The following is a 12,704-nucleotide window of genomic DNA, read 5'->3' as shown; positions in this document are numbered from 1 at the left end:
TTATTAAAGATGAAAGACTAGATAGTTTTTCAACTCTCAGTAATGCCATAGTGATCGTTTGATATATGGACCTGCAGCGGAGTTTAGGTCCAGACACGGCTAGTGACGTCAGACTGAACAATCGGATTGGATAATCTTGATCATTCTTACGTATTCAGCTTTTTTGTCAATAGCCACACTGTGTCATATAAATCACTTGTGGATGGACAAATAATGAAGCTGTTGATGGGAAATCTTTTATCAGCCTATGGACGAGAGAACGGATGAAGTTTCATGATGTATTGCACGGCTGTCACACAGGTGGCTTATCTTGGGAAGAGGGGAAAATTTTGTTATATGAATTGATTTTTGATTTTTTTGGTCACAATTGGCAGAGCAATTCTTCTTATTTTCCCTCTTTTGTTCTAAAATACGAGCTTGCAGGTAAGTCAAGTGCTGCAGGAACAGTTAATCTTTTTTTTTCAACAAGCAAGCTGCTTTGTTACCGTGAATTATGGTAAAAAGTTAACTGTGCAGTCGTTAACAGCTAATAAGCATTTTCATCTTCCTCTTCTTCATCACCAAAAATGTGCAAAAGGGAAAACGTGTGGTGACACAGCTTCGGCTACAGAAACGATGATGTTCTGAGACTCTGCTGCATTGTTTTCCTTTCGAAACTGGAGTGCTAAATGTGTAATGATGTGCTTCGGGCTTATGCTATCCTGCACTAGTTATTGATCCCAGTGAAGCGATGAATAGGTCAGACTCCAGTCTTAATTGGTTCATCAGTACCTAATAATGGAGACACACACACCCTTCAATCACTCTCAGTTTGTGGAGGAACAAAGGCTCTATGCCAAGACTATTAATCATCTGGAAAGCATACTGTAATTATTTTTGGATGAAAGCAGAGGATTAATAGGCCCGAAGTGACAAGTTTCAAAAAATCCTCCTCCGCCTTTCTTCCTTTCTTGCTGCTTTCCCACAGGGCCACAAAATGCCAATTCTGTTATTCCAAGCTTGTATTTGGCAACTATCCTATTCGCTATTATGGCATTTTAAATATGGACATGTTATCTGTTGTCTCAGCACAAAACCTTTCAATCATCTCTCGAAAATATCACCAGCAATAAACCTTCACTTCTGTCTTGATGATTTCTGAATAGAAAATCTTGTTCACTTTTTCTCCGTGTTTCTTTTTTCTTTTTTTCCATCATTACTTCCACCTCACTTTTATTAATAAAGTGTCTATCCAAAACATTGAAAGAAGATAGAAGATAATGGGTACTTTTGTTCTCTGTTTTCTTCAAGATGTTCCCACACTATTTCAGTAATGTTGAGGAGGCAGGTCCATGACTGATAGCGTTCCACTATGGGGCGCCGTTTGTAAACTGAAACATGCCGAAATTAACAGCAACATTTTTCCACATTTAGCTCTAAATCTTACAAAAACATGTTTTTTCGAGTCATTTTTTACAACATTTAGTAAAATATTTGTAACTTTTCATATTTAAAACAGGATTTTAAATGTTAAATCTAAATGCTAAATGTAAATATTATATTTAAATGTAAATGTTAAATGTTAAATGTAAATATTATATTTAAATGTAAATGTTAAATGTAAATATTATATATAAATATTATATATAAATCTAAATGTTAAATCTAAATGTTATATATAAATCTAAATGTTAAATGTTAAATCTAAATGTTATATATAAATCTAAATGTTAAATCTAAATATTATATATAAATCTAAATGTTAAATGTTAAATCTAAATGTTATATATAAATCTAAATGTTAAATGTTAAATCTAAATGTTATATATAAATCTAAATGTTAAATGTTAAATCTAAATGTTATATATAAATCTAAATGTTAAATGTTAAATCTAAATGTTATATATAAATCTAAATGTTAAATGTTAAATCTAAATGTTATATATAAATCTAAATGTTAAATGTTAAATCTAAATGTTACGGGAAACTAAATATTTAGCTAATATGCAAATTTATTGTACGGGTCAACGGAAATACCAAAATAAAAGCTTCAAGAAAACCTCCCGCGCTAAAGTGTGCCGGTCGCGGTCAGGTTCTGTGTTTGCGCTCCTCTTACGGTCACTTTTGACTGCCATGAGCTGCTTCGACTATTCCCTACCAGCATGTCCAGCGATTTAGCTGAAAACATTGGAAGAGCCGTTTTGTCGGCCATCCAACGATTCAGCGGTAATGCACCCTCGACCTCACAAACGCCGCAGCACTTGGTAAGTTTATTGTATAGCATTTTGGACGGGTTGATAGCAGTGTTAGCAAAACTAGCAAAGCTAAATTACTTAGCTAGTCCTCAATTATTTCATTTGGTAGGCAGCAGACAGAGATCGAACATCATACAACTCTATTTATTTATTTGGTAGGTAGGTAACAGTCGTTCTTGATGTAAATGTTTCCTTAGGAATCCAGCAATGCACCTGGACCAAGTAGACCTGCCGTCTCCACTGGGATACCATACTGCTCGGTAGGCCTTCTTACACATATCATTTAGCTGACTAATTTTTGTTTTTTCTTTGGTGTAATATGTCACCTTAAATTAAATCCTGTCAAAGTAATGATTCTGATTCTACATACATTTCATCTTCTTAGGGGTCCATCACTAGCAGTGTCACATCACCACCAACAACATTCACAAGTTTTACGTCATATTTTATTACTGTTTTTGCTGTGAAGTGTCTTTTGATTGCTCACTTTCATATTTTAAAACTATTGATAAAATATTACTCTAGCTAATCTGTCACAGTACAATTGCCTCAAATTACCCATCTTTTGTTATAGAATTGTGCTCATTGAGATTTTCTGTGCCGTGTTCTAGGATGGTTACCAAGGAAGGCTTCAGATTTCCAAAGAGGAATTGGAAAATGTTCTTTCCCTGAAAACATCTTTTACTGAAGCTGCATCTATCCTTTCCATCTCCAGGCCCACTCTGTATAAGTTACTGCAAGACTATAATATCTCAGAGTCAAAATTCAATGTAATCAGTGACCATGAGTTAGATCAGATAGTGTCCCAAATAAAAACTGAACATCCAAATGTTGGAGAAGTGATGCTGATGGGTCATCTGCGTTCCAAAAACATAGTGGTTCAAAGATGGCGCGTAAGAAAGTCACTGCGGAGGGTGGACTCGGCTGGTGTTCTATCCAGGAGAAGAACTGCAGTTGCTCGGCGAGTATATTCTGTGCCTCATCCAAATTTCATATGGCACATAGATGGAAATCACAAACTGATTCGTTGGAAGTTTGTTGTTCATGGTGCAATAGATGGATACAGCAGGATGTTGATGTTTCTTCAGTGCTCCAGCAATAATCGAGCTGAGACTGTGAAAGCCCTCTTTACTGCAGCTGTTGGACAATTTGGCAGACCCCTGCATATCAGGACTGATCACGGAGGAGAGAATGCTCAGATTTGGGAGGACATGCGAGCAAGCAGGGGTGAAAGTTCTGTCTTAATGGGAAGTTCTGTGCACAACCAGAGGATTGAGCGTTTCAACCGAGACTTAAACAACAACTGTAGCCGCATTTATGCACCTATATTTTATGAATTGGAATCACTTGGTATCCTAGACTTAGAAAATGCAACAGACCTATTTTGCCTTCATTATGTGTTTCTACCACGAATCAACCGCACTTTGAAGGAATTCAAAGCTGGATATAACAATCACTCTGTTTCCACTGAAGGTAATAGAACTCCCATCCAGCTTTTTGCCTGCGGAACTCATGTGTCTCATCGTCACAACCCAGAACTTTCTACAGCAGAGGTCTCCATACCCTCCTTGTCAAACTCTGAAAGTAGGTTTGTCCCATTAAATGACAGCGATTTACAAGAGCTATATACAAGCATTCACCCTTTTGAAGAAGACAACAATAATGGTAAAACATTGTTTCAACGAACACAGCAGTATATTTTTAACAAACTTGTAAATGTGTGACCTCAACCACAGGATACCAGTGATGTTCTAAAGAGTGATGACACTTAATATTCTTAAATGCTGTACAGCAAATGCAGTTTTTGTACTACTGCAGAAGCCCCTCCCCTCTAGCAGTGATGCCTCCTGCCACATAAGGACTCAGAGTTAATGACTGACAGTGACTCATAGGCTATTCAGAAGGCTACAACCACTTTTAGTTTATGGGTAAAACCAGTTATTCAGATTGAAGTAAAGATCAAATTCACACTGTAATACAGTATAACAGTGAAAATTATCAACACGGAACAGTCAGTCTTTAAATCAATTCACAAGATTATCTACAGTATTGTTTTAATCATTGTAAAGTTGCAATAGTCTTAATAAATGTTGCTGTTAGATGTCTAAGTAATCCTGGCTTGTTCTACAAAGCATGTTTAGTATACTCTGTGCATAAACTGTTTTGAAGTGTCCTTGTTTAAAAAAGAAAAGCTTAATAAAATTGTATTACACCAGTGACTTTATTGATTTGTCGTTGAAAATACAGAGTTAGCATTTTTATAAATCTATTGAAGCTTTGAAAATTATTACATTTCAACATTAAATGCAGTCAGAATTTATTTCAACTATCTTGTATGAAGCAAAGTTACTTGAAACTACAATTAATGAACAGGATTAGAGTTAACAAACCCACCATTTTAATTTCACTTTTTTTGGAACATATTTAGATGGTGCTGAATAAAGCTCCATTCATGAGTGCTACTAAGAAGCAGTAATGAAAAGCATCATCATCAGCCATTGTTGTTTCATTCACAAAAAGCTGAAGCTCATTTGCACATGTGTGTGCAATCGGGAGATGTTTGCTTTCATCGTGAATGAATGTTATTTTAGGAGCTGGTTGAAAACCTATGGCTGGAACCTTGCTGCTCCCGGTGGCAAAAGCCAAGATGTGACCAGGCCTCAAAGCCTTCACAAATGCCTCTTCATCCTTGGTAAGAGTCCTTTCTCCAAGTGAGTCTCTCAGCTCTTCATCTAAAAACAAAGAAAAACCACCGTTAACCTGGGGACACTAAAATAGTTAAAGCTTGAGCTAACAACTAAATGATGGCTAATGTTTTTATAAAAAATACAGAGGTTCTGTCTTTGCCTTGCTTGTCAGTTGTAAGCTATCATACATCTTTATTCCTGTTTTGTGTGCGCGCATGTGACATAAAAAGACAAAGTTTTACTTTAGTGTCCCGAATTGTTTCATGGCCAGACTACATTATGTGAATTTCTGCTTACTTTCGACACACTGGAGAAATTCCCGAAATTTGACCACCATCAGCTCCTCTCTAACTCTTCTGTTGCTCCCAAGGACAGAATAGCTTGGCCTGAGAACCCCAGCAATTAAACTGGCTGTCAGATCTTTGTCCTCCCCCGATAGGTCAAGCAGAACACGCAAACTGGGGTTCTCTCTCAGGAGTGATAAAATCTAGACAGAAAAGTTTAAATAATGGTTAAATTCCAGTTTTAAATATAAAAAGTAGCTCACTCTAAATGATTATAAAATAATGACCAATTGATACAGAAAAAATATAACTCTCACTCCATAGTAGGACAAGCCATCAGTTAGTTGATCGAAACAGCTTTGCCGTTGCAGAACTGCAAGGTATAGAGCTGCATTTTTCACAAACAGATCTTTATTGGCCATGGTGACTGTGAGTGGAAGACCTTCAACTTGATATCGCCATGAGTCGCAGCAGCTGACTGCTTCCTCCAAATCATGTTGAGTTGTTGCATTTACAACCTAAATATTTAAGAAAAACACTTTAAATGTTTGTTTTTTACCAGTGTACACAAATACTGCAGATGGTTCATTTTAATTGGACTCGAAACGTTTTTGTTTTGGTTTATTTGGCTGTATTTCACCAATATTTTTTTTTTTAACAAAAAGGAAACAAATTGAAAATATAATACATGGAATTGCCTCTAATAACCAAAAGTGTATTTATTATATATTATAAAAGAAGACCAGAAGACTTGTGAATATAGGAAATATTACAATATTCTTGTTATAATATTGCAATTCACCTTTTTCAGATTCTCTCTTAACTCAGGGTCACCTATATCATCCGGTGTTAGGTGTACTTGAAGAATGCCTCCTGACACAATGTAGTCTACTACATGTGGAGAGAGAAAGGCAGGTGCTTCTCCACCTTGCACTATTATCGTGGACAACATCCTGCCAATGGTTCGATATACTCCATTTTGCAAGTGTAGGATGTTAAATTTCAGTGTGCATCCATTTGGTGTAGCTGAAAAATAACACACAAAAAAGTATATTCTGTACAGACCCCAAACTGATATCTTGAGATTGACAGACAAAAATGTATTACTTTTTTTTTTTTTTTACTGTTTCAGACACACAGAACATAACAGATTTATTATCTGTAGTCATTTATTAACTTGTTAATGTTCTGTCAAACAATGTTCAGATCAGGTGGTTGTTGCGTTTGTAACATTATAAAAACGAGTGTCGTCAACAAGCCTTTAGGCCTTGAGTAAGTAAGTAAGTTAGTTAGTTTGACTGTGAAATCCTATTACCTTCAAAAGCACCACTGTCCTGAAAGATGGCCTTCACCAGTAAACGGAAAAACTCCCGCCTTGGCCCCCCAAGGTCAGCAGCATCTTCCTCTGTATCATGTTCATCGCTTGCAAATGTGACATAAAGCATCTCACAGCTTTCTGCAAACTTGGGTCTCTTGAACTGACGCAAAGCAGTCGACCACACATTGGCTCGACTGATATGGAGTTGTCTTGTTCCTGGTGTAATGACTTTCTCACTATGAGCTCTAAGAAGACCTTCAATTTCTTCTTTGCTGAGCTTCTTAAAAGACCTATATAAAAAAGGGACAATGACAAACAGATCTTGGGGAAAAATGGAAATTTGCTGTACATTTGACTCAAGTGCACAGAGTTACAACATATAATTATGTTGTGATAGTCCATATTAAATTAGTCAGAAATGAGCAATTACCTTTGTAATTGTGTAACTGCAAAAAAATGATGCAAGTAAAGATGCAAATAAAATATTCAATTATCAAAGGTTACTTTCAAATCTTACCTTGAAATATAAACTTCACTCTGTCTATCAGACTCTTCTAGGAGGCTACGCTGAATTGCCTCTTCAAGAGCTTCATCTTCCTCCAGAAAAATAGGGCTAAGTAGATAAGAGATATTAGAAATCATAAAACATGTCAGCCTTGAAGAATTTCTCACACTACATCATTAAAAAAAAAAAAAATTAAATGTAAATCCTAAAGTTGCAGTCATTCAGCAAAAAAACCCCAAACATGCAAATTGGAAACTTGCATCAAAACAATATCCTAAACAACATCTAAAATGAAGGATTTCTTTAACCCCTAGACAACAGCTTACACAAATTCTGCCACATTATATGGAAACATCTGCTGTCCCTCTGCCTGTCCCTCATTTTCACTCTCTTGAATGCAGCTCTCTGTTTCCTGATGCTTGGCCTCACTTTCACCTGGTGTTGTAGACAACGCATGATGCACTGAACAAAGGAAAGAAGGTCAGCATGACTTGCTTCATAATGTTAACAGCCTTTATATATCCTTATATTAGTTTAAGTGAAAGTTGGGCACATATTCCTCCTTGGCTGTAATCACCTGTGATAATTTGTAAACATTAAAATGGTAAATGGCCTGTATTTGTATAGCGCTTTTACTAGTCCCCCCTAAGGACCCCAAAGCGCTTTACACACCCAGTCATACACTGGTGAAGGCAAGCTACAGTTGTAGCCACAGCTGCCCTGGGGCAGACTGACAGAGGCGAGGCTGCCATATCGCGCCATCAGCCCTTCTGGCCAACACCAGCAGGCGGTAGGTGAAGTGTCTTGCCCAAGGACACAACGACCGAGACTGTCCGAGCCGGGGCTCGAACCGGCAACCTTCCGATTACAAGGCAAACTCCCAACTCTTGAGCCACGATCGCCCCAATCGGACAAATTAACGATGCTCTCATCAAACAAACCCCCCAGGAATTATTACGCACTGCAGTAACAAAATCTAGCTGGTCATCGAGCTTAGAACCTCACTAGGTTTTCATTCACATCACATACCTCGTCTTCTCCGGCAGACTGGACTTTCAAAGTCACTATCAGACAGCTCTTCTGGTTCCTCCTGAGGGAAAAGAAAGCATGTTCTACATAAAATCAAATACAGTTGCACCAAATCACTGGTAACACAGAGGCACATGGCTGCACTAAAAACTGTTTACACCTGCTGAAACTGCAATATTAATTAATACAATTAATAAAATTATGTTAAGGGAACAGACTCACTTTTTAGACAATAAATATTTCTGCACTGCAATATAAAATGTTTACCTGTGCAGGTTTTTGTATCCCTGCCATTATATAGAGGCAGGTGGTGGAACAAATCGAGCCAACTTCTTGGCCACCCCAAAGAAAACTGCTAGAAACATTTGGTTTCATTAGTCGTTTACATCCTCTAATTGTACTCAAATACTCAAAAGGGAATGTCTGGCCAGTTGACAGTGCAAATGTTCTTCTGAAGATTGCTGCTATTTCTTCTCTAAGTTGTGCTTCAGACCAGTCAGATGTAAAGGAGATCTTCCCAATAAGGCCATCTTGTGCTAGTTTTGCTCGTGAATCTCCTCTCGGTATGAGAAACGTTGATGCTGAAGACAAGGGCAAGCACACAACATATTTTGTATAGTGTTTGCAGGTCTTGTTTTTTCTCACAAAATGTGAGCGCGTAGCATGAGCTTGAGGAACTGATGGAAGAGGAACCTGAAATGAATTCAAACACAGATACAGATAGACACCTATGCATTACAATACATCCGTAAGGTTTCTGTTATCTGTTCATTAAAAACAAACAAACAAACTGTAGACTCAGACCATCTTACTATTGTCTACCCATTACACAGAAAACTGAACCTTTTGTATCTTGTAGATTAGCATTTGGTGATTGTTGGTCAAGTTGGTGATTCAGTTCCCAGGTGCTCTAATCTAGAGCTCCCAATGAGTTTATCCGACTATGACTGTGTGCGAATGTTGGACAGAAAAAGTGCTTGTATTAATCTGTGCATGTGAATGGGTAAATGAGATCTGTTGTATAAAGTGCTTTGAGCACTCAATTAGAGTAGCAAAGGCCTGCAATTAGGTCAGTGTGTATTTGGATCCTAACAAGTTTTATTTTGTTGCCCGTTTACTGAAACATATTCCAATCAAAATTATATCATGGACATGATGTGCAGACTAAGCTTTAATTTAGGGTATCCATATTAAAATGATGATGTCATTACCAATTAAGCAGATAAAAGACCTGGAATTGATTTGAGACGTAGTGTTTGCATTTTGAAAATTTTACTGTGAACAGACAACATGCGGTCAAAGAGAACATAACAGAAAAAAGAAAATTAAGAAATTAATACAGCCACTACAGTGACCATCAAAACGATGAAAAATATTGACGTAAAATTTATTTTGCGACACCACAGAACAAATGATAGCGTATAATATGAAATGATAGATGTTTTCATATCGTCATATCGAACAGCCCTAATACAGAGGGTTCACTGCAAGGTGCAAGCCACTCATAAGCCTCAAGAATAGAAAGGCTAGAATGGACTTAACAAAAAAACAAAAACATCTAGTAAAAGCCAGCTAAATTTTGGAAAAACATTCTTTGGACAGATAAAACCAAGATCAACCTCTACCAGAATGATGGCAAGAAAAAAGTATGGAGAAGGGTGGAACGACTCATGATCCAAAGCATACCACATCATCTGTAAAACATGGCAGAGGCAGTGTGATGGTTTGGGCGTGCATGGCTGCCAGTGGCACTGGTAGTGTTTACTGAATATGTGACACAGGACTGAAGCAGCTGAATGTGTTCAGAGACATACTTGTCTGCTTAAGTCCAGCTAAAAGTAGTCACATTGATTGGGCAGCATTTAATAATAAAGATGGAAGATGACACAAAACATACAGTCCAAGCACCCCATGACTTTAATAAAGTAAAGAAATAGAATATTCTTGAATGGCCAAGTCAGTCACTGGATTTTAACCCAATTGAGCATACATTTCAGTTGTTGAAGACTAAATTTAGGACAGAAAGGCCCACAAACAAACAGCAACTGAAAGCCAATGCAGTAAAGGCCTGGCAGAGCCTTAGTAAGGAGGAATGCCAGCATCTGGTGGTGTCCATGACTTCAAGACTTCAGGCTGTCATTGCCAACAAAGGGTTTTGAATAAAGTAATAGAAATTATCATTTTATTTTCAGTTATTTAATTTGTCTAATTACTTTAGAGCCTCTGAAATGATAGGATTGTGTTTACAAATTAATTTTTCCCTCTCACATTTTTATGCATTCATTTAGTCCAACCCACTGAATTAAAACTTAAAGTCTGCACTTCAACTGCATTGGAGTAGTTTCATTTTTAATTCATTCTGGTAATGTACAGAAGCAACATTAGAAAATGTGTCTGTATCCAAATATTTATGAACCTGACTGTATATCAAAACCAGTCACCTAAGATAAGATAACATACCTTTATTAGTCCCACAAGGGGAAATTTCATGATAAATGAATTAAATGATATGTGTAAGAAGGCCTACCGAGCAGTATGGTATCCCAGTGGAGACGGCAGGTCTACTTGGTCCAGGTGCATTGCTGGATTCCTAAGGAAACATTTACATCAAGAACGACTGTTACCTACCTACCAAATAAATAAATAGAGTTGTATGATGTTCGATCTCTGTCTGCTGCCTACCAAATGAAATAATTGAGGACTAGCTAAGTAATTTAGCTTTGCTAGTTTTGCTAACACTGCTATCAACCCGTCCAAAATGCTATACAATAAACTTACCAAGTGCTGCGGCGTTTGTGAGGTCGAGGGTGCATTACCGCTGAATCGTTGGATGGCCGACAAAACGGCTCTTCCAATGTTTTCAGCTAAATCGCTGGACATGCTGGTAGGGAATAGTCGAAGCAGCTCATGGCAGTCAAAAGTGACCGTAAGAGGAGCGCAAACACAGAACCTGACCGCGACCGGCACACTTTAGCGCGGGAGGTTTTCTTGAAGCTTTTATTTTGGTATTTCCGTTGACCCGTACAATAAATTTGCATATTAGCTAAATATTTAGTTTCCCGTAACATTTAGATTTAACATTTAACATTTAGATTTATATATAACATTTAGATTTAACATTTAACATTTAGATTTATATATAACATTTAGATTTAACATTTAACATTTAGATTTATATATAATATTTAGATTTAACATTTAGATTTATATATAATATTTAGATTTAACATTTAACATTTAGATTTATATATAACATTTAGATTTAACATTTAACATTTAGATTTATATATAATATTTACATTTAACATTTAACATTTACATTTAAATATAATATTTACATTTAACATTTACATTTAAATATAATATTTACATTTAACATTTAGCATTTAGATTTAACATTTAACATTTAGATTTAACATTTAGCATTTAGATTTAACATTTAAAATCCTGTTTTAAATATGAAAAGTTACAAATATTTTACTAAATGTTGTAAAAAATGACTCAAAAAAACATGTTTTTGTAAGATTTAGAGCTAAATGTGGAAAAATGTTGCTGTTAATTTCGGCATGTTTCAGTTTACAAACGGCGCCCCATATTCCACTGCCTGTTTTTCCATCCAGTTATGCTGTTATCATTGGCATTGTGCTCTGAATCAAGTTTATTATAGTTAACTAAAACTAAGCTAAAAGCTGATTGAGGATTGTCACCTGGAGAACAGTCCAGACAGCAGTGGTTTGTGTACTTCTTCAAGCGGTATTTATAATTTACTCAATTCAAAAATAAAAATAATTTGAGATAATGGATTTCTAATTTCGATGCATTACAAGCCATTAACATGCTGCATATGACCAAACTGGCATTGCATTTTGCCTCCGTTTTCTCTCCTCAAACATATGGTGACTTCCTGAAATGACACTCAGTAATCGCGCTTTTTGAACCCATGTAGGAAGAGTCACTTATTTTCTCTGTTACACGGCTATGGGCGATCGTGGCTCAAGAGTTGGCAGTTCGTCTTGTAATCAGAAGGTTGCCGGTTCCACCCCCGGCTCGGACAGTCTCGGTTGTTGTGTCCTTGGGCAAGACACTTCACCTAACGCCTACTAGTGATAGGCAGAGGGGCCGATGGCGCGATATGGCAGCCTCGCTTCTGTCAGTCTGCCCCAGGGCAGCTGTGGCTACAACTGGAATTGTAAAGCAGTCTCGAAAAGCGCTATATAAATGCAATCCATTATTATTATTATTATTATTATGTAATAGAAAAAAATGTGAAATTTGCTGTTGATTAATTTGTTAATTAAATAATTTGTTTTCATGTTTCCTTTTTAAATATTCACCATCTCCTGGATGGTGTTTCACATACTTTACTGAGCACACCTGGAACCACCAGCAGTAAGTGTGTGTTTGACAATCATGTCAGCTGCTCTTAGAGAAACACGGATAAATAAGTTTCTTTGTATTCTGGTAACATTTATTTTCTCAAAAAGTACAGATTCATCTTCAACACACAGCTGGACACAATGCATTCTCACTGAACTGAGTTTTGTATTTAATATTCTGTAAAGCATCTAGAGCAGTGAAGCTACCATGATATCTAACCAGATTCTTAATCTGGATGGCATTACCTTGGCCTCCAGTAATGCTGTGAGG

At 36.7% G+C, this 12,704-nt stretch overlaps 2 protein-coding genes across 7 annotated transcripts; one reads left to right on the top strand and one right to left on the bottom strand.

Moving 5' to 3' along the window:
- The first annotated feature begins 1,879 nt into the window (after positions 1 to 1,879).
- LOC113036462 (uncharacterized) lies at positions 1,880 to 4,451 on the top strand. Its single transcript, XM_026192842.2, has 3 exons — positions 1,880 to 2,243; positions 2,432 to 2,494; positions 2,846 to 4,451. The coding sequence occupies exons 1-3, from the start codon at positions 2,142 to 2,144 to the stop codon at positions 3,956 to 3,958; spliced, it is 1,278 nt and encodes a 425-aa protein (XP_026048627.2). The 5' UTR covers positions 1,880 to 2,141; the 3' UTR covers positions 3,959 to 4,451.
- Positions 4,432 to 11,204, bottom strand: LOC113028402 (G2/M phase-specific E3 ubiquitin-protein ligase-like). 6 transcript variants are annotated; one of them, XM_080305603.1, is made up of 10 exons: positions 10,836 to 11,204; positions 10,585 to 10,647; positions 8,325 to 8,750; positions 8,058 to 8,118; positions 7,355 to 7,490; positions 6,521 to 7,136; positions 6,008 to 6,231; positions 5,523 to 5,723; positions 5,219 to 5,408; positions 4,432 to 4,966 (listed from the first exon to the last, which is right to left on the bottom strand). In XM_080305603.1, exons 1-6 carry the CDS (start codon positions 10,935 to 10,937, stop codon positions 7,037 to 7,039), a joined length of 888 nt encoding a protein of 295 aa, XP_080161729.1. In that variant the 5' UTR covers positions 10,938 to 11,204; the 3' UTR covers positions 4,432 to 4,966; positions 5,219 to 5,408; positions 5,523 to 5,723; positions 6,008 to 6,231; positions 6,521 to 7,036. The 6 variants fall into 6 exon arrangements, with proteins under 6 accessions (XP_080161729.1, XP_080161730.1, XP_080161727.1 ...); XM_080305604.1 differs by lacking the exon at positions 7,355 to 7,490 and having other exon boundaries at positions 10,836 to 11,202; XM_080305601.1 differs by having other exon boundaries at positions 10,585 to 11,183.
- Between the last annotated feature and the right edge of the window lie 1,500 nt (positions 11,205 to 12,704).

This window comes from Astatotilapia calliptera, chromosome 8 (assembly GCF_964374335.1).
Source record: "Astatotilapia calliptera chromosome 8, fAstCal68.1, whole genome shotgun sequence".
Lineage (NCBI taxonomy): Eukaryota > Metazoa > Chordata > Actinopteri > Cichliformes > Cichlidae > Astatotilapia > Astatotilapia calliptera.
Note: the sequence above shows the minus strand (reverse complement) of the source record. Positions and strands in the feature narration are given on the sequence as shown.